This window comes from Sphaeramia orbicularis, chromosome 9, assembly GCF_902148855.1.
Source record: "Sphaeramia orbicularis chromosome 9, fSphaOr1.1, whole genome shotgun sequence".
Classification (NCBI taxonomy): domain Eukaryota; kingdom Metazoa; phylum Chordata; class Actinopteri; order Kurtiformes; family Apogonidae; genus Sphaeramia; species Sphaeramia orbicularis.
The window spans coordinates 32,364,203-32,391,478 of record NC_043965.1 but is presented as its reverse complement, the minus strand read 5'-3'; the positions used below and the strand labels follow the sequence as shown (position 1 = coordinate 32,391,478).

General features: G+C 37.6%; 1 protein-coding gene across 2 annotated transcripts in view; it reads right to left on the bottom strand.

Moving 5' to 3' along the window:
* Nucleotides 1–2,569: 2,569 nt before the first annotated feature.
* The window catches only part of mfsd3 (major facilitator superfamily domain containing 3), a 34,096-nt gene continuing 9,389 nt past the window's right edge, over nt 2,570–27,276 (bottom strand). For both annotated transcript variants that reach the window (XM_030143187.1, XM_030143188.1), the window contains exons 3-6: nt 23,225–23,372; nt 13,039–13,139; nt 7,770–7,879; nt 2,570–5,332 (exon numbers count right to left, since the gene is read on the bottom strand). In XM_030143187.1, the coding sequence (XP_029999047.1) occupies nt 5,126–5,332; nt 7,770–7,879; nt 13,039–13,139; nt 23,225–23,372 (566 nt within the window). In that variant the 3' untranslated portion in view covers nt 2,570–5,125. The remainder of the gene's footprint in view (nt 5,333–7,769; nt 7,880–13,038; nt 13,140–23,224; nt 23,373–27,276) is intronic.

Genomic DNA, 27,276 nt, shown 5'->3' with positions numbered 1-27,276 from the left:
TGCCTTCACACGCTTCCTGAAACTTGCGCAAGTGTTCCTCAAATATTCGGGTGACAACTTCTCCCATTCTTCTTTAATAGTATCTTCCAGACTTTCTCATAATAGTTTTGCTCATAGTCATTCTCTTCTTTACATTATAAACAGTCTTTATGGACACTCCAACTATTTTTGAACTCTCCTTTGGTGTGACGAGTGCATTCAGCAAATCACACACTCTTTGACGTTTGCTTTCCTGATTACCCATATGGGCAAAAGTTTCTGAAAAGGTATGGATAATAGTGTTAGGTATGATTATGACATCAATATATGTTTGGTTTCAAAACAATTGACGTAGTGCCTGCTGAGAAAAAACAACTAAATGTTCATTGTAAATTTTGCTTCCCCACCCTGTAACAACTTAATATATAACTTATGAAAAGTTAAATATAAAGAAAAATGTATTTGGAAGTCACCACAAAACAGTTCTAGGTCTGTAGGGCTTAAAAGACTCCTTCATACATGACAGAACAATGGTCTAAAAGGATTTCATCAGAGGCCTTTTCCTGTGCACATGTTCAATTAAAACTTCTCTTCTGAGAATTATTTTTGCAAAAGTACTCTTGCAGTATCTGCATAACCCCAACTTTTACTCCTATTCTAGAATGTTAGTAGAAGGTGCCAGGTTTGGTTAAGTGCTTATGGGTGGCCCTATGTGTCAGCTGGTATAGGCTCCAGCCCCAAAAAACAACCCCACCCCCTTCCCCCACCAACTACCCTACAGAGGATTATACAGAAAATGAGTGAATGAAAGGCACTGACAAATTAAAACCTTACTTACCATGGGGACAACCAGTTATAGTGACTAGTGACATCTCAAGGTCATACATTAAACCAATCTCTCCCCCTTTTTGTGGATCCGCTTTAACATTTTAAGGGTTGATCCTTGGCCCACCCATTTCCTTAAACCTTGTATAATGTAAATCCATATAGGTTTTTACTGTAATCCTGACGACAGACACACATATGGATCACCAGACAAAGGGGACTGATCATATAACCTGATTAATAACAATGCAAAATAAACCATGTTTTAGTTGTCAGAAGTTCAAGGCAAAAACCACAGCTTTAGACTTGAGTACTGGGTTCTTCTGAGCAAAAGTGTGACAATAATCTAAGTTAAGTAATAATTTTATACTAATATAAATCATCTAGACATATACAGTAGTGGAAAAAAGGTTTCAGACACTGTTAAAACTTTACACAAATATTACCATGAAAAATATTTTTCATGCAATCAAATAGACACAAACTAATGCAAGTTTTGCTTTGTGTTTAGTGTTAAGTTTCAACATGTCATACCCTGAATGTGTTTAATTATTTTGCTGAAACATCCAATTTTGACCTCGATGGAACAGAGCATGTGCAGAGGGGATCATGTGAGTTTGGAGAATGAACCAATACTTGGCGGAGTTCAGTGATTTAAGATTGATTTCACTGGTCTACAATTTTTCAGAAATGATTTGCTTCAGAGATTAAATGTGCTAAATGTTACGTATTTTAATAAGATTAATTGGAAAATAAATGACAAAAGTGCCGGTTTGCTGATGTTTTCAGGGTATATGATTAAGTGTTATTACACATGTATATTGGTTTATGTACATTTATGTAATAGTTTTATAAATCTTCCACTAAATAGAACCTGTACAGTGAATGTATTCTAATGTGCAGACAGTGTTTTGAAGTAGATCTTGTAGCTCTGAGACAAATATTCCTTTTGAGTCAAACCCATTCTCTCATTAATTCTTGAATTTCACATTTTGACCCAAGGCTATATCTTGGAAAGTTCAGCCAACCAGCATTTTTTACTTGATTTTTCTTTATCAGTGATTCTCAAGTGGTAAAATTTCATTACTTTTATTCTGGAAGCTTTTTTCTTGTAGACCAGTGTTCTTAATCAAATACATGACAAATGCATGGGGTGTCCAAAAACTTCCACCACTGTATAAGACATATAAATGGGTAAACTCCAGATGTCTTGTCTATGATGCTTGTCCAGTCACATCAACCTCCAGACAGCAAATCTTTCCTTGATAAGCTGGAGAATATAGTTCAGCAGAGAAAACTAAAAAAAAATAACCCTGCTCTCTTCGATGCACGTCTCAAAACACACCAATGTAAACAGGCCTGTTACTCATTTCGGAGAACCGAGTGGATAAAACGTAAGTCTCTCTCCAAACCCTCCCACTCCTCAAACACTGCACTAAGATAATGAGGCCGGGTAAGAAAGTGTAAAGTGGAGGTGTATTGAGGGGCCGTGTAAGCTGGCCTAATCCTCCTTCACCGCATTTGTTGTGTCATTAGAGCTGTATGGGTTGGGGATCCTGTGACACGGGCCCTATTCAGGTCTATAGCCTTCAGCCAGTGTACCACAGAGAGCCAGCGTTGTGTTCAGAGCCGCTATAAGCCACGGTGGCCTTTCAAAGGTGGGACCGTCCTTAAAGACCACACAGAAACGCTCCCCTGTGGATAGAAAATATGGTGACAGTACAGCTACAGGTAGAAGTGCAACTAAAACACTACATACTCCAAATTTCACTCAGCGGCTTTATTTTTTTTTTGTGCAAATCTCAGGCAACACAGTAGCTGAGAGACAAGAGATGTGCTTTGCAAAGAGTGGTCTACAAGTCAGAACAAGACAGATCCTGGATACATGGATGAACCAATTAATAACTAATAACAAGTAGGATGACTTCCCTTTATTTGTTACGTGGATGAAAAGTGGCCTGTTGCAATATAGCTAAATGTGCTGAAGATATCACCGTTGTTCTTTCCCCCATCAATGCATTTAACAACTATAAGATTACATTTCCATTACATTCTCCTACATGAAGGAAATTCTCATGAAGCAAAGTGGAAAAAACATTCTGTGCTGCTGTTTCATTCATATTTTAAGCCCAGAGAAACTACTTTATATAGTATACAGTACCAATGACAGTTATATTTTTGAGTACATGTTACTGTGCATTTAATATTTTTCAGCATAAAAGACAAAGTCAAACAGAAACTGCAATGTTCCACTGACATTGGTCGTTCAAGTTTTGTACAGAACATTTGTATTGATTAATCTGATTCTTCGTGATGGCACCATGCAGTGTGTAAGGCTGAGATTCAATCAGTCTACGCTGAAAACCAGTGAGTAACTATGTTTAATATATTACTGAACAAATCCAGTATCTGCAAACCTATGTCGTCACTTGGGTAACATATGGTGTTTGTGTTTCTGTTGCCAACCAACAGCATAACCAATCATTTAATGTGAATGAGTGTACGTGCTACTTAATGCAGACACTGTACCAAGTAGAGTGGATGTGTGTGTCGTACCATACAGTGTTGATGCGAGGTAGCAGAAATTCATTCATATGTAACTGTAAACCATACAACTGAAGAGAATGATAATACTCAAATACAGTACGATATGATAGAACAAACAAAGTAGCAATATTGCTTTTGGCTGCTTATTGCTGGCTTATTAAAACATTAAAATGGCTCAGATGATAAAAAACAGCTTAGATTCTATCTATCTCCTATAGTTTTTTTTCCTTAAAACACTGTGTACACATGTATGTTACTACCAAAACATACTGTACTTTCTACTGTAACCAGTCACGCAAAGGGTTCAATTATCTCATCCAAATAAATTCAGCAAAAACTAGGGCTGGGCGATATAGCCATTTAATAAACATAACTGCGCTGTTGATTTTTAATGAATGTAATTGTAATCTTGCTCAACAAATATTGAAAACCCTGTTTTTTTTTTCTTTTTCATTGTGGATGTGGTTCTCCAGTCATTTCCTACCCGTCACGCTTTATTCTTAACAAATACAGTACTGTGCAAAAGTCCTAGATCACCTTTATTTGTCATTAATTGTAAATTTGCATGGTTGAAAAAGAACATACGTAGACTGTATGGATAGAAGTACTGGGACACAGTGAATTCATTGTAATTGAGGCTGGACTATAAAACTATAACTGTATCTTGTGATAAACATCATTGCAATAAACCATTACACTTTGTCTTTAAGGTTAATTCTGTTTACAGTCATCTAGACTTACATAATGAATTAGTTTTCAGTTTATTGAAAAAAAAAATAAAATCAAATTGTATTTCATTATAAATACTGTAAATTCTCTACCTCTAGACTTCAGAAATATTTGTCATGTTCTAACCCTAAATAATCATTGTATTGTATAGAATGCATGAACGAGGAAAGTATGTGCTCAATATTAAACACACACAAAAAGATAAGTCATTGTGTTGTAGTATATTATGTCATGCTTCCTTCTTTATATTTTATCTGTTTTATTTTTTCTTTGTCCAGGTAATTGAGCTATATTTTTTTTCTGATTCTGCAGTTTTGTTTTGTTTTTTGTTTTTTTTTAATGTTTGCACATTTTTTTAGTTGTATTTTAATGCAGAGATTGAGAAAAGCATGAGTATGATCATTATTACTTTGCTAAAATCAACCTAATAGCAGCTTTAGACTTTTACACAGTGCTGTAATCCATACTGACTCCCTTATGAGGGCTCTGTTTTATTATTGTTTGTTGATATTTCATATATTTAATAAAGAAAACTACTTTTGAGCCCTTGATTTCATGTAGAAATCATTAAAATCACAAATCCCCCATTAACACTGAATAAAAAATCAACATTTAATTTGCTGTCTGTATCACCCAGCTCTAGTAAAAACACAGTGCAGTCTTCCCTAAGTTCACTGTATCTGCATGTTTCATAGTAAGACTTTTCTAGAAATTAAATACAATATAAGGCCAGTGAAATGACAATAAGGTTGATTTGTGCAGTTTAAAAAGGCAAAACAAACACAAAAAGAATAAATAAATAACTTCCTCTGTAACAACAGAGTAAGTAATGGCATGGCTAATTTCTCCTTAAGGAATCGCGATGTAAGAAACTCAACTTATTGAATATATCTGAAACTGATATGAAGATTCACTGAAGTCATGAGGGCTATGTCTACTGGGACTTGGGAGGTGTTGAAATGCTAGTTCTCAAATTTTACATATTTTAAGACTTTGTCAGCACCTGCAGACGCCTCGTACGAAAACCCAACACCTGATCTGGATGTCACTTAGGCTGTTCTTTGAGCTGGTGTTCCCTGAGAGCACCAGTGAAGGTAGCCGTCCACACATGCAGGGCCGTCCCAGCGGAGAGGGTGAGGAAGAAGAGGAAGGCAACTTGGAAACCAAACCAATCCACTACACCTCCAGCCAGGGCGCTGAATGTCAGCTTTCCCAGCACCTCCAGAGTCGCCAGGAAACTGTAGTGGGTCGCCTGAAGGAGAAAGGAAGAAAAACAGAGTTAGGATGAGGTGACGAGAGAGGGAGGAATGTTGAGATGAAAAAATGAGATTTACAGAGAGAGAAGGGAGAAAAAGGTAGAAAAAGAAAAAAAGAACAAATGAAAGGGAGACAGAAAGAAAAACAGAGAAAGAAAGAAAGAAAGAAAGAAAGAAAGAAAGAAAGAAGGAAAAAAGAATGACAGAAACAAAGAAAGACAGAGTGAAAGAAAGAACGAACGAACAAGAGACAGAGAGAAACAAAGAAGAAAGAAAGAAAGAAAGAAAGAAAGAAAGAAAGAAAGAAAGAAAAACTGTTTGTACAGTGTCCTCAAGTGTAAAAGCAGGATTTTCTGCTGTTTCCTTATACATTTTCTGATACAATATGTGCATAGCATATGTTCTGGAAGAACATCTATGGAAAGGGGTTAAAGGAGATTTGATGGAAACATGGATGATGATGGAAATATGGAAAAGGTGACATTCTGTAATTAACCAAAACACACAAAGAAAAATGTATGATTAACAAACTTTAGGAAAAAGCCCCAAAGTTCAATAGGAAACAATAGAAGAGAAGAATAAAAAAAAAAAAGGCTGGAAACCTGAAAGAGAAAGCGTGAGATCATGGCCTGAGATGCTGGACAGACGCCAAGCGAAGAACAGTATCTGATCCCAGCCTTTAGGCTTTCAGGACAGAGTGAGAGAGAGAGAGAGAGAGAGAGAGAGAGAGAAGGACAGAGATTACCTAATCTCTCCAAGCCTCCTCCCTCTGCCTGAGAGCGCCATTCAGCAGGCAACTCCAAAAGAAAAAAACAAACTCAAGTACTGCAGTGACACTTACGCTAATGACTGAACAAATTGATTTATTAGGCTGGTACTTACCTCGGTTATTACAAAGCCTGTAAATCACCCGTCGTAAATACATGCTTTCAAAGGCTTCAAACAAAGACAGGAGCTGACAGAAACTCTGATATCCAGATCCACTTGAGGGCTACAAGCACTGACTTTATAGTAAAGGATTTCTATTGTGTTTGTGTCCCTTTTAAAATACAGTAGTTTTCTTGTGTTTTACGTTGATGTTCTCTTAAATGTCCTCTATGATCTTTTAATATATGCCTTTTAACATATGCATGTGCAAGACAGAGACAAACTTCTGCCTTTTGAGTGAAAGAAGTAGGCAAAGCATTGCAATCTAAATACAGTTTATACATGTATAAATTGTGTTTTACTCAATGACCAGCTGTACTACCACACAATTACCACGCGATGTGAAAAAAGATACTTCTTACTGGAAAAAGAGGCTGAAATTGCAATGATCTTTAGTGGCTGAGTGTTGGTGGTGGGTTTAGTCTATCTGAGCTTCTACTGTGGTCTGTAGGATGAGGGAACGAGCACTGAGAGCCTGTGTGACCACAGCTAAGTGGAGTGCCTTTATTCTAAGCAACTTGTTTAACAGATTCAGTTTCGTTCTCCTGGGGATCGTTAACAAGCACTCACACTATCAGCTTTCTGTCACTGGATACACTACCTTCAATAACACACACAACACACACACACACACCAAGCACAAGCCGGCTAATGCTCTCCCCTTCTGTGTGCACAAACACACACATACCGATTCACACACTCGAAAGCAAACTGTATATGTGTCATGAGAGCCTCTCATATTAACCGTGGTTCTCATCATCGTATGTTGTGATTGATTCACTCCCATCATTTATTTTATTAGTGATCAAATCCTGACAGTAGTTCTACAACATGTGGTTTTCTTTTCCTTTTTTTACTCTTACGGTCTCCTCTTTTAAACTGACAGCAATTTAAATGATAATTTGTCACCTTCAGAGATTGACTGAGTGACGAGTTGAATGGCTGTGTTAACAGCGAACACCTCCAGGCAACGATAGCCCAGTTACAGCAGGGACAAAAGGAGTTATGCCAAAGTGGAGAAAAACAGAGAGGAGAGGAAAAAGTCAGAGTGGAAGAGAGAGCGTTTAAACGAATCCAAGATTACAAAGAAATGGAATGAGGTGGGAAGAAAACAGTGCCAGAGATGGTAAAAAACAAAAGGGGAGGGGGGCCAAATGAAAAGAAGTGATGAATAGAAAATGGGTGTGCTAAGATGTTTGAGATTTTCCAGGTGGAAACAGCTGATGAGAACTGACAGGTAGAGTCGGCGACAGGGGAATAGGTGATGATAGGTGTGGTACTGTATGCTGAGGATCTCCCTTTGACAACCAGAGGAAATGACCTAACATTATAAAATAGCACAATTACAACCGCACATGGGGGGGGGGGGGGAGGGGAAGGAAGGAGATAACCCAACACCGACAAATGACATAATGACCAACATGAGGAGAAACTTTATTACATAAAAGCTACCTGGGTATTTAGAATGAAAGAGTGTTGACAGGTGTGAGTGATAGCCTGTGTTACCTGAATGCTTTCCTCAGCCCTTTGAGTGCAATGCATCATGGTAGTGAAAGTGAGAGTGGTGATAAGACCACCCAGGAAGTGTTGAATGCTCATGCTCAGGACAGCCATACCTAAAGGAGACGAGCAAAATCAAAAACACGTTACACAAAGAAGAGGAAAAACATATCTCACATCTGAGTGAAGTCAGACGATGAAAAATAAGTTCTGTTTCTGAGAAAAGGCAGAAAACTATCAATTTTACAATGTTCTCTGCTCACTTCTCGCTATACTCTGTACTATTCTCTGTCAAAGCAGGGGAGACAAAGCAGTTGGAAACGGTAAAGCTGCTGAAGCGTCTCCTCTTCCTTCTTCCACAACCCCCCCCTCGTCCCCAAAACACATGTAGTGTATCCTCTGAGGGGAAGTGGCAGAGCAGTGTTGGTGGGAAACACAGAGGAACCACAGAGCCTGTCTATCTCTGCTGCCGCTAACACTGAATTATTCACTCAAGCCGCCAGAGTTTTTGCCGAATAAGACTCTTCAGTCAGCGACACAAGGCTGTTGGAGTCACACAGATGCAGCGACTGATCAGTCTGGAAGAGTGAGAAGCGGAGGGTTATCATGTAATATTGAAAATTCTGAAACTGAATGTGTTCTTTTCCTCTGAAATCTTTGTACTGCGCGTAAAGCGGAGTGGAGATAGGCCTCAACTTTCAGTCTGAGTGGCTTGATTGGGGAACAGACAGCTCTAGCTGAGATAAATACCACAGATCTGAATCCCAAATGCTTTGCGACTTGCTGTGCCACAGAATCAGATGTGTCATTCAGACATTAACAACTGAATGGCTCTCTGGAGAGACAAAGCATCTGTCTATCAATGTCCTTTGGAACATTTGGCTCAATATGTGGACTTAAGGCGCAGGTTTAGAAACCTTAGCTTCATCTTTAACCCTCAAAGACCTAAACAAACACTGATCCAAACTGTTAAATAACTTTTAAAACACCAATCCTACATACATATGTTTAATAATTAGGAAATATGCAGTTTCTCGTCTTTTCAGTAGCGTCAGATACAACTCATTTGGACATTCAGAGGCTCTGCAACATTTATTCACCAGTAAAACCCATGTAGTTCAGCAAATGACACTGGTTATCGACACATATTTTTTTCATTCAGTTAATGATAAATTTTGCTGAAAATTTCACTTTTTCTCCTGCTTTCTCTGTTAAACTTTGAATTTACTCTGAGCTTTTATGAACACCTATATGGTGAGTAAATTAAATGTAGGAAAATACCTGATTTTCACTGAAAAATGCAAAATGCAGAGGATAATAATATAGTAAATGATCAATTAGGAAAGAAGATGTAGAGAAAAATTAATTTGTAACACGCTACAAAAAGAGTTCTAGGTCTTCAAGGGTTAATGGACAGATATGAATTGCTTTTCTCACTTTATATCTACTACAAAATATATGTTTGTATATTTAGAGTTTAATATGTATATATTTATATATTTCTCTTTTTCAGTTGTATTGATATTTTCTTTCCTGCTACTTATCATACTGTAATGGATAGACTGTGACACTCAATAATTTCCCCTGGGATTAATAAAGTATTCTGATTCTGATATGTCTGGGGCTAGATCTTCTCATTTAAAATTCTCCAAAAATTGTATTTATCCCACTCTTGAGCCACATGCCCATAACTGTCCATGAAAACTATGTAAGGGCCGACTCATGGTTGTTAGCTTACTGGCCGACAGGCTGTAAGCTATTGTCGTCATGCGGCGTCCGTCGTCGTCGTCCGTCGTCGTCCGTCGTCGTCCGTCGTCGTCTGTCGTCGTCTGTCGTCCGTTACAAAAACTTCTATCGTCTTCTTCTCCGAAACTACAATTCCGATTGACTTCAAACTTGGTATACAGCTTCTTTATGATGATGTCAACAAAAGTTAGTGAAATTATTTGGATCCGAATCTGATTCTGGATTTGATGCAACTTTGAAAAATTTCCCCATTATAAGAGATAGGAAGTGGATGGATGCAATAACTCAGTAAATATAAATGATATCAAGTTAAAATTTCTACAGTACAGCCCTGATGGGGAGATGACCAAAACATAATGTCCACATGCTGATCAGGATCTTCTTCTGGATCTGGGAACTTATGGAAAATTTGACATGGGCTCTTATGGGGAAAAAATTTCAATCGTCTTCTTCTCCCAAACTACAGTTCTGATTGACTTCAAACTTGGTATACAGCTTCTGTATGATGATGTCAACACAAGATATTGAAATTATTACGATCAGGATCTGATTCTGGATTTGGTGCGACTTTGAAAAATTTTCTCATTATAACACATAAGAAGTGGATTGATCCAATAAATCAGTAAGTATCAATGATATCAAGTTGGAATTTGAATTTTTTACAGATCTGATTGGAATATGACCAAAACATGGGCTATTTCTGTAATATAATAAATACACATAACTGGGTGATAATAAATGGCATCTGGATACATTTCCCAAAGCTTTTAATTTGGCCGGTAAGCTACAGGGCCATTGATCCTATTTTTTTTTGTTACACCGTTACACCTGGGACCACACTAACACATCCTGTCATCATCTACACATGCAAGGCCTCCAATTACAATGCCCCATAAGTCTAATGTTAGCAGGTTATTAATTCAGCTTATTTTTAACTTCTGTCTTTTCATTTATCTTCTCCCACCATAGCCTTGTTCAACTTCCCAACTGAAAAAACCAAACCAACACCACCTATTTCAGCGAGACCAAAGACTGTGTGTTTGGTCCACATCATGGTCCAGGGGAGGATTCAGTTCAGTTCAGATAAAACTGGAAAAGTCCAAACAAAGTAAGTGTACCAGCCCCTTAGAGCTCTGCAGTGCAAAGTTATCCTGGACAAAAAGGACACATTTTTTACATTTACATAGGTTTGTAAGGTTGAGGTATGTTTTTCCCCCACTCTGCTTACATTCCCTTGACCCACAGACCACAGACACATACTGGAAAGCCTCAGGGCGGAAGACACCAAAACTGTGACAACTATAAACTACACTTTTAAGAAAACAGTTCATTAGACAAACAGCCCCCCCGGTCAGCATCTCACAGACTACACAGGACCAGGTGTCTGATTCAACACAACATTTAGAACTTCGACTGAAGCCCATTGTCTGTTGTAAAATTCTTGCTTTATCGATGTTACATAACCTTAATATCATGTTAAATACCTGCCAGCTGAACTGACAAAATCAGTAGACGTATTGAGTAGAATGAAAGAGAAACCCGAAACTTGTGGTATGTTATACTATCCTTAGGCTGAAAACACTGAAACCACTTAATCCAAAGATAAATCAGGATCATTATAGTATTCCGTTCTGAGTGTTAGAGGTATTGACTCCATAATTTAAGGTAGTCAACTGTAAAGGTTTAATTAGCAGAGCTTTGCCAGATTTAGTTAAACTTCTAGTATTTTTCTATTTGTTTCAGACTGTCACACCCATTCCAGGTGACGATGTCTTGAAGTTTGTTGAGAAATTGCTATAACTGTACAAAGCTGTTATCAAGGTTACACACTTCTAAACGTATAATTTTCTTGTTTGATGTCTTCAAGGACAAAACACAGAATAAATATATATGCACATGCAATTAGATTTAAACATGTATGAGTAAAAAAAACTCATTATGCACTATTTTTGAGATTATACAGGAATTTTCAGCAATTTGTCACTAGATGGCATCTCATATGTAACAGAAGACAAAAGGTTAATTTTACACCAGGGGTGAATCAGGGGTGAAATTCTGCGCTGATTCCAATGTTTACAATAGCAATACCAATTGAGTTCATGCTTGGACAAAACAAAAAAAATCCCATCTATAATAATGTAAAAAACTAGGGCTGTCAAAATTAACGCATTAATGCAGATTAATTCATCATCATGATTAATCCAATTAAAAATTTTAACTCAATTAACCCATCTGTAGCGCAGAATGACTCTGAACATCTCTGGCAACGCATTTGGGGCAGTTTGTCCAAGTAGAGTTAGCGTCATGCATGCGCAAATGGGCAGTTGATCCAGTAGTGATTGGCAGCAGAACCAACCCATAAAGATGGAAGACACTAAACAGCACGTTGGCCCTCTGGATGGAAATATGAGGACAAAAAAAAAAAATGCAACAATTGTTTCAAGCTGTTTTGTTGAAACTGTTGAAGGTGTTTAATAAACATGTTAAGTGCATATATATTCCCTTCTTTCTTGAGTCTGTTTGCTAATGCAAAATGGAATTAACATAGATTAAAAATCAATGATACTTAATTGTGATTAATCAAAATGAATCCACAGCAACCCTGTGATTAATCTGATTAAAAATTTTAATTGTTTGACAGCATTAGTAAAAACGAAACTAAATTTTTAATTTGATTCAATTCAACGCACTTTATTTGTCCCCGAGGGGCAATTTAAAAAGAGCATGAAAGTAGCTTTAAAAAGCAACACTTGTCACCAACTTAAAAAACAAACACAGACCAGGGTCAACACGCACAAAACAAAGAAAACACACATAGGTAAAGTGCTTAGTGTGGTGCAGTTGTAAAGTTCTAAGTACTCAGGATTCAAAGTATATTTATGTTTCTTAGCAATTTAAATGTGTAAAAAGTAAATCATTGGTATTCAACTAACAACTTCTTATAAAAAACATTAGATCAACACTGGGTATTGTTTATGTAAGTAATTACATCACACGTAATTAGGACATTCCTGTTCTAGACTATGTGAGATATACACAGTCTGGCCAATAAACAAAAAAAAGTCCATAACTGAATGAACAGCAAGTTCTTTAACCATAACTGATGCGCTGAGTCACATAAAGATTGGACTGTGTTTCAGTGGAAGATGGTCATGTGTTTTGATCAATCCAGACTGACAATGTTCCAGAGTGATCACAGCATCAGACAGTTGATGAAGTGATTACCCATCATGCCTACTGCCTATAGTATGAGCTTATGGGGGCAGTTGCGTGAGTTATTCTGGTCAATGTTCAGCAACGTTACATGCCCCCAAAAAAAAGATGTAAATAAATGTTGTGACATTGCATAAGCTTATTGAAATGATGCCCCGGCAAATATGTGCCATAATCAAAGCTAAAGGCAGTCTAATGAAATATTATAGTGTGGGGTTTTTTCTTAGTCGGGCTGTGTACAATATACAGGGAAACTGGTAAATCAAAAAGAAATGCTATGACCACCACTGTGCCCTGGGCTGTGTTTCAGTCTCACCTTTCATGAGTGGTGATGGTTCCAGCACAGTGAGAAGAGAGCTCTGGAAGACCATGCTGATGGTTCTCAAAACAAACACACGTCTCATCAGAGCCCCGATACTGAGGAGAGACCAGAAAACACACCACGAATCAAAGACATGTTCACCAACTTTAATGTTTGACTATCGATGAGCACTATGATAAGCAGTGACAGTAACTCCAGGCTAGTATCATTAAATTCAAGAGTTTATGCACATAAACACTCACACACACACAAGGCATGCACGCACAAACACAAACATATGTGCACGTGCGTAAGTAAACAAGTCCCCAGACACTAATTGATTCCCTGTTAGTGCAAGAAAATCATCCCCCTGTGGGTTTGCTTCATGACGTAATCAATAACCTAAGGAGATCCCCAGCATGAGAAGGATAATTAATCACTCTTAACATACACACACACAAACATGCACACACGCTGTTGTGTGACATCAGGGATTAACAGTGCCAATCACACAGAGGATGCCTGCCACTCAAAGAGGTGTGTGTTTGTTTATGTTGTTTTGCATCTAATTACTTATGTGTAAAAAAGGCTGTGAGGGAGACGAGGCCTGTCCCACAGAGCTTGATGTCTGTATCTGGTGTTGGATGGCTGCGAGGGATGGGTACCCACTATGAATACTTATGACACTGAAGAAACTGCCTTCATACTATCAAGCAGCAAAAATGTCTGGTTTCTTATTTCAATACAGAGTACAGTACTGGGCAGAAGATTTAGCCCACCGTTAGATTTGTTATTTTAGCAGTTATGACCAATTCTAACCATACGTACATAATTCTCTGTTTCAGGATAAATAGGAAATATGTATGGTCATAATTCAAAACAAAGATGTCCAGAAAAAACAACTTCCACAGACAATGAAATTTACTGCATTAATTCTCAGTTTGTTTTTTTTTTTATTATACCAGGTAGGGGTGGGTGATATGGCCAAAAAAATGTAATCAGAAACACATTCACAATAAGTATATGAGAAGAAGAAAAAGAGGATCTCCAGTGAAATAAAGTCATTCTTATCTAATTTTTCACAATTTTCAGAAAGCAATCCCACAACTAATTGAATTAATCCAATGCACTGCGTAGCCCTAATACCAGGCTTTACTCAAAACAGACTTTTTTTTATTCTTTGGGCTACTTTTGTAATGGAACAGTCTATCACCAGTTTTTATCTTTCTAATTTTGCCATCCTTATGTGTCTCCACTCCACAAAAATCCACTCAAACTCCAAAATCTACACTCTGCGGTCCATTATTCAATCTTTTTATTTGCATAAAAAACAGTGTCATAAAACACTGTACCTGTACCCATACCCCTTCCTTTAAAACAGACGATGGTTATACCTACAGTGAACCCTTACTCTTAAATAAATGGACAACTAATAAGACTATTATTAACAAGCGTTCAGAGAATGCAAACCTCTGCCAAGCACCCCGAACGGTGTGCATGTGTGGATCGACTATTTCTTTTTAAAAAATGTCCACAGAGTCCACCTTCCACAGTGGATGTGGACAGTTTTGTGCCAGATACAAGATTTTGTTATAAGCTACGGGTGTATCAGACTGGAGGCTAATCGGAGTCATTTTGAATTTTTTATGAATTTTCGAAAATTGCTCAATGATGAGAGATAGAAAAATTTGGGATTTTCTGACCTTGATGTGACCTTGAACTTTGGCCTACTTGGCCCAAAATTTAATGGGTTCGTCCCAGGACCTAGGCCTATCTGTGGGTAAAATTTGGTAAAGATGGTTGTAATAGTTTTCCCGTAAAGTTGCTAACTAACAAACAAACAAACACACAAAGCAAAGTGATCACAATACCTCCTGGTGAAGGTAATAAGCCTATTTCACAAAATGAACAAAAGAGTCTTGGAAAAGTAATTATTTTCTTAAAAGGGGCAACTAAATTTTAAAAAGGAAAAGAAATATTTGCACATATTAACTCCAAATTACAGCCCTAACAAATATTGTGCACATATTTTCTGTAGTTTCTCATTGAAACTGAAGAAAAGAGACTGAAAAATAAATATGTACTTTATATCATTACAACACTGCCAAAACAACACTTTTGCACAGTATTTTAAATATCATCAGTCTCAGTGCATACATGTCACTTCTATATGGTTTCATTGGTGACATTATGTTACCAGACAAGTCCAAGTTATGGTAAATTGGTTAATTTTTAATGTTGTGAAACTACTTTGAGAGGAAAAATTACAGGGTGTGTGAAATTTAAACCAAAAATATGAAATACTCAACTTAAGCTAAACAACGCTGTGGTAAATAGATTAATGTATTTTACACTGTAAAACTGTGTTGGGTGTATAAATATTCCAAGGAGTTGAAAAATAAAACTAAAGCTCGGTACCAAAATGTGAAATATAATTTTGTTTGTTATATTTGAAAATTAATATTACCAGGAACTGATGTCAAATCCAGGTACCAGAAGTTGTACTGGTACCAAACATGCATGAATGATACCCTGGCCGAATGTCTGCACCAACTAAAGCCACAAACAAGTCTTTTAAAGTCCATGATTAAGATGTGATTAAGTCCCAGGTTATTCAAGCACACGTCTCCTGTTACCTTTAGAATCTAATGTGATAAACATTCACTGCCTACAGATATCACCGCGGATCTTGGATCAGTTTGAATTCCATGTATTTTGTGTGTTTATGTCTGCTCAAGACAGCCCTTCCTCTCCCCCTTCCCTTTTTCCATATCTTCTCTCCTCACCATGTTTCCCCTCTCCATCCGGCCTTTCCTTGCCTCTGTAGTGGAAAACCAATCCTGCATCATTCACATGCTAAAGACATTCTTCTCTCTGCTGCTCCTTTGCCTCCCTTCTCAATGACAGCCTTTCATATCACGCACTCTCAAGAGATGCTGTGGTGTGTGTGTGTGATTTCATGTGTGTGTGTGTGTGAGAAAGAGAACCTGCCTTGCTGCCACCTCACACGGGCCAGGCCCAGATAAGAATAGCCCTGTTCTCAGGTTGCCAGTGGCGGTTGTAAAGGGGGTCACTCACTGACCACTCAGCCGTTTCTGATGGTGGAGAGGATAAACCTTCCAACTGAGCTTTTAGAGGTGGGACCACAGCCTACTGGACAGCATTCCCTCTGACTGATAGGCAGGAGCCCCACAAGTACACACTATCAAAAAAATAAAGTACTTAGCATTTTTTTCATCTATGTAAGAGTCCTAACATTTGCATAAAAATAACGCTCATTGGACTCCATATGTCGCAAACACATTCCAGCTTTATAAAATACAGGCTGATTAATATATTTTCTTTCCAGGGCTAATACCAATATACCCCTTATTCACAATCAGTAGAAAACAGTAGATGACATATGTCTGTATAGATATTTACAGCAAAACTTAAAATGTTGCCTTCAAATCAATCAATCTAGTAATATGCTATAATAAATAACTTGCCACTCAACACATTCTGTCCACATTAGGTTCTTAAACTTAACAGAGGCCATATATGTACACATACTATCAAAGAACTTGTATGCCAGTTTTGATCTATATCCGAGTCAGAGCTTAGTTGAAATGGCATTTCAACAGTATTTATTGTCAGTTGTCATATTTAACTGATGGGATTACATATAGTAGCTACTAAATAACTAACAGTAAATATATTCTTAAAATAATGTTTGCTTAAACTTACTTATTTAACCAATATTCGAGTTGTAACGTGAAATTATTAGGACTGTCAAAATGACACTTTCACTTAGATAAATTCGTCCATCTTCTGAACCACTTAATCCTCCAGAGGGTTGCAGAGGTGCTGGAGCCTATCCCAGCTACCTATGAGCAAAGGCAAGGTACACCCTGGATGTGTCACCAGGTCATCGCAGGGCTGGCATATAGAGACAAACAACCAATCACTCTCACATTCACACCTATGAGCAATTTAGATTAACCAATTAATCTATTAGTCCATGTCTTTGTGGACCTTCTTGCTGTGAAGCGACAGTGCAATCCACAGCACCACTGTGCTGCCCCCTAGATAAATTATTAAAAAACATACACACACAAAAAAATCCCGATGCACCCTTGACTCCATTTGATATTCAACACTTTCCATCCACATTTCCATTTATTGTATGTTAATGTTACAATGTGTACATCTTCAGATTTCCCTCAGGGTCTGCTCCAGCTATAAAGTTTTTACAAGGATCAACACTGTCCTTGAGGAACGAGAGTGTTACTATATGGTAAATATTTAACGTTTGAAACCAAATATTTCCTGTTTTGGGATGTTTTGCCTCATATTGAATCATTCAGTGGAGGGTCTGATCAAGCGAAAGTGAACATCAACATCAAAAAGTAAATATGCACACATCATTTACCAAGTGGGCTCATATTTTAGCTAAAGATCTCTATTTTATGGAACTGTTATCCTTTTTAAAATACCACTTATACAGTACAGGAGAAGTTCCGAACCTTCTGCTAGGCTGCATTAAATTAACAAAAAGGCATGCAAAACACTGTCTATTACTTTGAGAAATTACAATTCTGAATGATGAAATTTGTGAATTCATACACTAGTCACATTTAAAAAGATTATCTGTGAACTGTTACCAAGAAATTACTTTTTATTTGTAATTTACCTATATCAGTATGGACCACCACAAGTTGTAAATAACACTGTTAGTATTAAACACATTAAATAAAGCATTGTGATTATATCTGGCTTGTTGTTTTAAGAAATAAGCCAACATTTTGGGTGACGCATACAATGGTAGAGTCGTCCACGTGTTACTATGGCAGCCTGTCCATGTGTTACCACATCCTCATGTCAATAAAACACAGACTTCTCAATATTTTACTCCAAAATGTATTTTCAGCATAGTTGAACATAATATCTAAAAGGTTTTGTCCTACTTGATATCAATTCCTGTCGAGAACTGCATGTTTTGAATGTTTGCGTAAAGCTTAAAAAAATTTGTCAGTTTCAAGTCCACGTGTCATGAGCAGTAATTTGACATTTTTCACCTAAAAATTTTATCTCCCCAAATTTTCTTATACATAATGTTAAAGTGCTTATAAATTCCTACTCAAATATGTATAATACATGCATAGAAGTTACTCTGCTTACATGACAGGGACTGTTGAACAAGAAATATGTCCATGTGTTACCACTCGATCGGACCCTGAAGCATCTTCACATGGGATCATTACAATAACGTAAACATTTTTATCATGATACTTCAAATCAACAGTAATGCAAAGTTCTTTAAGCTGTAGGTATGATGTGACCCAGTGGTTTTGTCCACATAGTGTATGTGAATATTGGATTTGATAATTAATGCATTCCAACTGTAAGCATGACGAAAGCAGATAACAAAACACTGTCCGGCCCAGTGAAGGGAAATTAATGAAATATCTGTCAGTTCAAATCTTTTTGACACAAGCTTCAACGTCAGACCAGGTCACATCTGAGGTAGAGGCAGTTTAGATACATGTGCCAGCAGTAACTTTGTTTTATGCTATTTAAACACATTTTGGAGGCAGATTTTAATTTCCCTCTCAAGTGTATCAGATTCAATAAAACACTAAGTACACTGGTGATTTAAGTATTGTGAGTACAAGTGTCCATTCCATATTCATGCACCATTTTGCGGGGTCAAATTGTTGACTTTTCTGCTTGTGCTGACTGCATACTTTAACTCAGCCAACTTTAGGTAATTTAGAAAAGATGAGATTTATTATCTAGTTTTTGTAGAACCACAAGCTTTTCATTCCATTTTATGGGCAAGACAGCGAGAGTCAATTGGACAGTGCCTCTGTTTTTAAATCGCTATGACCTCAGCTAAATTTGCACTTAGAAAAAAATGCACTTTGAGAATTGTCAAACTTTTCTGTTACTACTAAATTTACTGTTCTTTAATTTATTGTTATTACCTGTCTTTTAAAACCTATATTCTTTTATGGTGTGTGCTGCTGACCTTTTGGCCAGGTCGCCCTTGTAAAAGAGATTTCGATCTCAATGGGATTCTATCTGGTTAACTCTTTTGGTGCCAGACAGTTAAGGGGCTAATAAGCCTTAAAAGTGCCACAGATTTTGGCCCTTTTTCAGTATTTCGCATCGTTTTTATAATATTTGAAGAATCCTGCAGGAAACCGCTCGGTAACATCCGACCGATTGCTAATTAGATTCAAAACGCACCGGACGCAGCCGATTCATTATTGATCGTAATTTGCATAATTCATAATAATAATAATAATAATAATAATAATAATAATAATAATAATCTTTATTTATATAGCACTTTTCATACATTAAAAACTGTAGCACAAAGTGCTTTACATATCAGTTTAAAAATCAGTACCGCCCCCCACCCACACCCACCCACTCACCCGCACACACACACACACACACACACACACACACACACACACACACACACACACACACACACACATATACATGCAAACCCACAAGCTCACACATACTTAAGAAGACTGACTGAACACGGGTAGACCAGAACAAAAATGTACAAGTAAAAGTAAAACATCAGTTTAGGAGGTGCTGTCTCAGGGAGCCATCCGCACCAGGATGCAGCCGCCGACCCCGGCGACCAGGCACCAGCAACACAGCCCCGCATCCCAACTAGTGGGAGAGGGCCAACTGGGACCCCCACCCACCAGAAAGGAGCGGACCCCAGTGAGAGAAGGCGCCACAGCCCCCGGAGTCCACAGCCGCCCCCCGGCATGGAGGGCTCCCTCTGATGAAACACCGGAGAATAAGAAACATTAAAAAGATATAAAAATATTATTCGGTCACGTGACCTCAAATTCCCGTCTGATTGGTCTCAAAAGGGGGACACAGAAAGAACGTCATCGAAATGTGAGAAAGAAATGGGGGTGGATGGTTTGTTTGTACACAAATGTGGCGTGTTCTCCAAAGCCGATCTGATCGGCCCGTGGCACTTTAAAGGTTGTATTCGTAAAGCCGATTTAATCGGCCCATGGCACTGAAAGAGTTAAATAAAGGTTAAAAAAAAAAAAAAAGGTTGCAAGTTATATAATGAGATACATATATTAGTTTTGAGTCAATATTCTACCCTATATCTGGACTATTTATCTTTCTGTGTGTAGACTACAGAACCTAATAAAAATATGAACCAATTAAGTGTAAAAACACAACTGTCAAAGGGCTTACAGACAAATATTACATTTGTGATTCCCAGAGCATGTCTGTCTTCACCAGAGATAGTTTAGATGGTGTTACTTCATACTGTTTTCTGTCTTTGTCAGTGTGTGAACGTTTCACTAACTTTACAATCTACTGAGAGATGGAGAGAAAGAGCAAAAGATACAAAGCAAAACTATAACAATGACATCTTTTCAAAGCACTTTTCCCTCAAGAAAAATGTTGCCTTTGGAGACTTGCACTGTGTTTGCTAGTGTCACTTTACAAGAGAAGAAAAACCTGGGAGTCATATGAAAACACAACATGGGACAAAAAGACTGACATTAGGACGAGCAAAGAGCAACTGATACATGTGAACAAAACAAGCACAAATAACCACATACACATACTGTAGATCTAGATACAGTTTGCAAGGGCTGGGTGATATTGATTTTAATAACATATATGACAAAAACCAGCAGCAACTCCTGACATGTATGAGTTTGTCATTTTACTTGACAAATTAAACAAGTAATGTCGGTTCACTTTCAGTGTATCTACTCAACATTTAATCTAAAATTATTTCTGTTGTCTTCAACTTTAGCTCTTTATCGCCAGAATCACTGATCACTCGATTTAACTACTTGCAAAGTAAGAAACAACATTAGTCTCCACAGCACCTGATCTGGTTACGTTAAGTAGTTTAACTGATATACCTTCATCGATCAGTGTCCGTGCCTGAGCTCTGGATAATGAAAGCCTTAAGGTTGGACAGTTTGCAAAGTCTACAGTAACGCATGATGTGAGACCTAAACCACTATCCTTCAGGAAACCATTGTTGTTATTTATAGTCACCATTACATCACACATGCCATCGGCAGAGCTGGACTATAATGTGATACTAGTTAAAGCAGACGTAAAACCTTATGCAACAGTGTTTTGGAACTAAACATTCATTGGTAATATGCTGATGGGGTAAGCTGATGTAAATGTAACAATACATGCCATGATATGAATACACAAGATCTAAAAAGAAATTTGTAAAGGTTTCTATTTACCGGCTTTAAATTAAATATACTCGTAAAAAATACAGCTTAAAGAATACTACAGTACAGTAGGAGACACATTCCAGGTTACATGAACAGGATACGCACAATGAAAGGAAATTAACACCTCAGTAAAAAGCGGAACTTGGCCATATGGCTGAAAAACTATATCTTGATTTTTTTCAATGTTATAGTTGATTTACAATTTTAATTTATTGTTTTCTAGCTACATGAACTGAAGACAAAAATTGATGCAAAAATACTCTGTTAACTCAAACTATATGCAACATATGACTGAAGTAACACATTCACATTTAATATATTAAAAGACCCAAACAAGTTGTGTTTTGAGCAGGAAAGTGCTCCAGAGGAACAGCATCAGTTTTTATGATTTTCAGAAAGTAAAACCTTTGTTGATGAATTAGTTCCATATATTGCCAAGCCCTGGTTAAAAGTGATTTTTTTCCCCCCTACATTTCAACAGGTACAGAGTTTTCCTTGTCGTTTACAAGACTTGGGCTTGTGGCACCTAAGCTGAAGAAAAAGACAAACCCTAACACTAAGATTTCTCCACCACTCCTGAGTGTAAAGATGCCATAGGCAGTGTCCTATTCTTGGAAAGAAGCCGCTTAAAGTTGGGACTGTCTCTTATTTGTAACCTTAAAATAATTTATCCAATGTCATCAATCAGCAGATAAATTTCTTTGCGCTATTTTCTAATTATTATAATACAGCTAAAAAAAATCTGTAAAATACATCACTTTTGGTCAAATATCAACAGCAAAATAATACCCTTACACCAACTAAGCCTTCTGTGTGCAAGGTGAAAAAACCTGTGTAATCATAAATCTGATCCAATACATTGTAAAGCAGCCAACCTGATATTTATCAGACAGTCTGACATCCTAGTTTATATTTGTAGTGAAAGGTTAGAGGATTGAAATCAACTAGAGTTACTACTTGTCTGTATGATCAAACCCTGATGGTGTATGTGTGTGAATGTGCATGTGTGATGGATTCACTGCTCATGCTGTTCTCACACCACACACCACACACAGGGGGTCCCTGAGCTCTCAAACAAGGCTATGTTTACTTAAATTACTGTACACACACAGTCGGATAGAGAAACACATTCACACATACACAAAAAACCTGTAAAGGCTAATGAAAGAATAAGATGTGTGATGTGGAAGAGGAAGACAGAGGCAGAAGAGTAAGAACAACTGTAAGCAAACTGACTGGAGAAAAGAAGCAGAGGAAGAGGTGATGATCGCAAGATTTGACACGATATGAGCACAGCAGGTGAGCAGTAAGATACATAAACATATACAGTCATCTCTCATTTTTCCTCACTGCTGGAAACTCAGGAGTAGTCTTATAGAAGAACACTGGTTTCCCTTCTCTGCCCTTTAACATCTCATTTTAACCCCTTTGTCCTGTTTTCACAATAATGGGTTTTGTGTAGTGTTACAGTAGTTTGTGTAGCTGTTAAATATTTCTATTCAGCTGGCTGCAAAGTGCAAACATTCGCCATCTTCAGAATGGTTAATTTATTTTTAAAAAAATCTTAACATCTTGTCCCTGGGGCTCTAACAAATTACCAACGGCTATGTGGCCACTTGGGACTCAATCTAAATATTAAAGCTAAAACAGTTGGTCTTTTTTTAATAAAAAATAATTATAATAATGACAATAATAACTGAGAGAATTCTCAGTAGTCAGTCTTTGAGGGTAACCTTGAAAGACAGACTGGGGTATTTATTTATGCTTTCGTTTTTGTTAACAAATCCAGTGGAAAGACAAACAAAAATCTATCCATCACACAATTTAACTGATTTCTTTGCAGCATAGAGCAACACTGTCCAAAAGTGATGATTAAAAGTGCATCATTGGGAACATATACATATATATATATATTTTTTTTTTTATATAAAAAAGATGGTGCTTATGAATGCTACCTGAACTGAGCGAGCAGCAGGCCTCCGAGGGACGACCCACAGATGGAAAATCCCATGGCGATGACGCCATTCCAGAAGCCCAGCTCCCTGGCAGTCATGTGATGATCCAACAGGAAAAGGGGAAACATGGTCACTGCACCCTGCTCACCTACATGAAGGTAATGACAGTATAGAAAAGAGGGTGAAGAATAGGGAAAAAAAGAGAAATGAGAATAAGAATTAGGCACAGTAGAGAACTATATACAATCAGTTCACTGTGTATTGTACTGGTATCTCTCTGAGTAAGCATAGCTATTTTCCACACTCAATAAACACATCCTGAATACACAAGCTTACTCCAATGACAGTCAGCTATGATAAGGATGTTATGCCAAACTGTTAAGCCAGCAAGAGTGAATAACATGGGTTTCTTGAGATGACGACAACAGGATCAAATACAGCACCCCAACACTCTGCACACCTAGGCCTATTCCTGGAAAGTGTCAATAATAGATGCCTGACAAGAAAAAGAATACCCTCAGTCACTTTATCAAAAGGGGACCTGGCACTTTTCCTAAAGCACAAAAAGGAAAACACAACAAAAACACAAAAACTTCCACAGATGAAACAGACCTCACAAAGACCTTTCAGTCAAAATAAAAAGTTTCTGTCAGACAGTAAGACTTTCTCTGTGTGGCATTGAGTGTGGGGGTAATGTTCTGCTGAACATTACAGTAAAATATTCAGTGGCACCGACTATACGCCATTATTATATTAATGGAGACTGACTTCAGAAAGACAGTGGGACCAAGGAGCTGCATGAGTGACAGCTTGGTTCCCAGACTGCTGTCAAAGACGACGCAACACAACCAACGACTCACTCATTCAGTCAGCCAGGAGACAAACAAAAATAGAGAAAGAGGAAAAAAGACAGATGAAACAGACTGAAATAAAAAAAGAGAAAGCTGAGAAGCTCCCAGTGATAGGAAGTGCAGCAGGAGAACGAAGAGTGTCACCGCTGTAACAGTGGTATGACAACACCGCAAAAACGTGGGCTTGGATTCTCTGTGTAGGAACCATGTCTCTCACTTCTGTCACTCACGTTTCACTGACGGCAATTTACACATGGCAATGAGAACAATCAAAGTGGCTTTTAAAGTTAAATCAGCCAACAAAACATGTCTGTAGCGACTTTTCAAAAACATTTCTGTTTCTCAGACTGGTGCACTTTGTTCCCATTTAATAAAGTAGGTAAATAATTCACAAATGAGAGAAAACATAACAACTATGTTTATCATTTTTTTGTATTTGGTCTGGGCAACAAATGAATTTATATAATGCTGGACACAAATCTTATTGTTCTTATTATTCCCTTGGCTTCTGGGGGAATTGGGTGCTGTGGTTGCAGTTGGAGATTGTATGGTCTTAAGGTTTGGAAAATTTGATGTTATTTGACAAAAAAAAAAAAAAAAAGAACTGGCGACACGTCCAGGGATAGGCTATAGAACCCCCATGACCCTCTTGAGGATTTAGTGGTTTGGAAAATGAATGACAAAAACTATGAATTTTAACCATTATTTTGACTGTTATAATGTCATTATTTAAAAAACAAACAAACACAGGTTGCAGTTTTTCACATTCCATGATTACTTATATTGTAATTTTCAGTAACTCTAATTTTCAGTCGCTGCCATGTAATCAATATGAGAACAGTGAAAACAGCAACTGATAAAAACTGCCCAGCCAGTGAATCAGAAAACAATCCATTCCAGTCCAGCATCCCAGTTTCGCATTCATATTTTTTTCTTGATAGGCAAACAGAATACACTGGGCAAAACTACAGGAAATAATAACTTAAGAATCTTTTGTTAATTTAGTTAGTCTAAAGATAAACTTAAAGAGAGAGGAGTGGTGAGAAAAAAAGCTGTGAAATTGAAAAACAAAGACATTGCATTACTTTCCATTTCTGTCATGCCAGTTATGTTCTACAAACACAAATAAACACAAATAAACACACCCAAACCTTCACAAAACTCTTTATGGTAATGTTTACATTCCATGAACAGCTGAAGCTAATCCTTCCTTATTTCTGCTGTGTTGACATATGTCGACGTTTTGAGGTAGAATCATGAGCCACTTTCTGAATCTGAATTTTCTCTCATATCTATCTCTTAGAGAATGTAAGAGAACTGCCACCAAAACCTGACAAGTTTTCCTCTAGTTGTGTGTGGTTTCTGGAGCCTTATGATGTGTTTGTTGGCCTTTGTGTTGAGCAGAAATTATTCTCCCTTTCCTGTACATAGAACAACCGTAACTCTAGTAGTTATCTCAAACTGTGGCCTAACTTGTCCTTTTAGACCTCAATCAAAAATGTTTTTACACTCAGACCAGACTCAGCCAAACCCATAGCAGATAGGCTAACCTTACAGTAATTCTTTGCCATTACTTCCTCTTCAGCAGCAACAGAACACATTATATAACTTCTGATAGTTATTTCAAGCCAAAAACTTTAAAGTGGACAGATACTAAGTGCAGTTATAAACAAACTGAAATAAAGTCTCTAACCTAGTAATATGTACCAGTGACATTAATACTAAAAACCTGTGGGTCACACTCTGTAAAATACTGTAATTACATTGGTTAATGGGTACTTAAAACAAAAAGGACAAGTTTTAACAGCACAGATTTTTTTTTTTTTTTTTTTAACGCTACGATGTTTACAATCCCTTTGAAAAGCAGATAATGTGCCCAACTGGGATCAGTCACAATGTGGGATCATGCAACTGCCCAGCTTTAACAGTGTGTATACTTTACCCTGAGGTTTGTCTCACAGATAAACTGTGCAGTACATAAAAGGAGAGGGAGAACAGAGCTGTATAGTTTGTCCTTCTGTATTTATTGTTACACCTATGAACGCTGTATGATGCCATTATTGATTAATGGCTGGAGATACAATCCTATCACCTGAAGGTCAACACCTAGAGATGTCCCGTACACAGAACAACATGAGTAAAAAAGAAAATACAGACAGTAGGTAGTAGGTCTCTGCAGGTAAATACACTACCACATACTGACAGAGGGCTAGAAGTGATTATTGAGATGGATTATTATTGTAGGGATTGTAAATTCTTATGTGCTTTGCCTTCCGGTTAGGCGTACTCCTCCTGTGTATACATTTTATAATGTATGAGTCAGTGTGTTTTCACAGCTCTGCCCTGATGTGCAAAAAAATATAATCATCATGGTGATGACTGTATGAAAAAAGATTATTTTAGTGAAGGCATCAAAAAAAATTAAATTTAATAAGAAAAAAAATTAAATGCCAGCTTCATTTAAATCCAAAACCCATGAGTTGCTCAGAGCTGACATGACAGATTTAGATTTACATTAGCTTCATTTGAGAGCTGCACTGATAGACTTCTCTGTGCATTATTCATATTTTAATCACCGTCATCCTCCGCGCTGGACTGCTTTGAGTTGCATCAAATGTGCAGTAACCGTATTAGTCATAATAAAGTAAACATTGGCAACAGTGGTACCCATGATGCCTGTGTTGTTTACCCATGGTTCTGTGCTCCCGTGCCTGTCTGCCTGTTGTTTAGCTCAAAGCTCTGAGCTTTCACAGTCCTGTCTTCAACTAATTATTTCTTTAAAGAGGGGGGTTGGGGAGGGCGTGTACACAAACACAACCAGGCTGATTATTCCTTTCTATAAATATTCTCAAAGCAACAATTGTCCATTTCAGCAGGGATTTCATTAGACATCCGCAAAGATTAAACAAGCAGAGTGGAGGGGAAAGAGAAAGAGCAAAGGGGGGAGGAGGATGAGAGAAGGGGAATTAGAGATGTGGGAAAGAGGGGGAAAAAGGAGAGAGGTTAGGACAAAGTCAGCGATGGAGGGGAAAATGAACAAGGAAGGAAAGAAAAACAGGTGTAAAGGAACAAAAACTAGATCGAGCAGGAGATGGCGATCATAATGGTTTTGTACGAAAAAGAAGAGTGAGTTAAACATGACTGGAGTGAAAGGAGAGTAGCCAGAGATGGAGACAACTAAAGACAGAAGAGGAGGGGGGG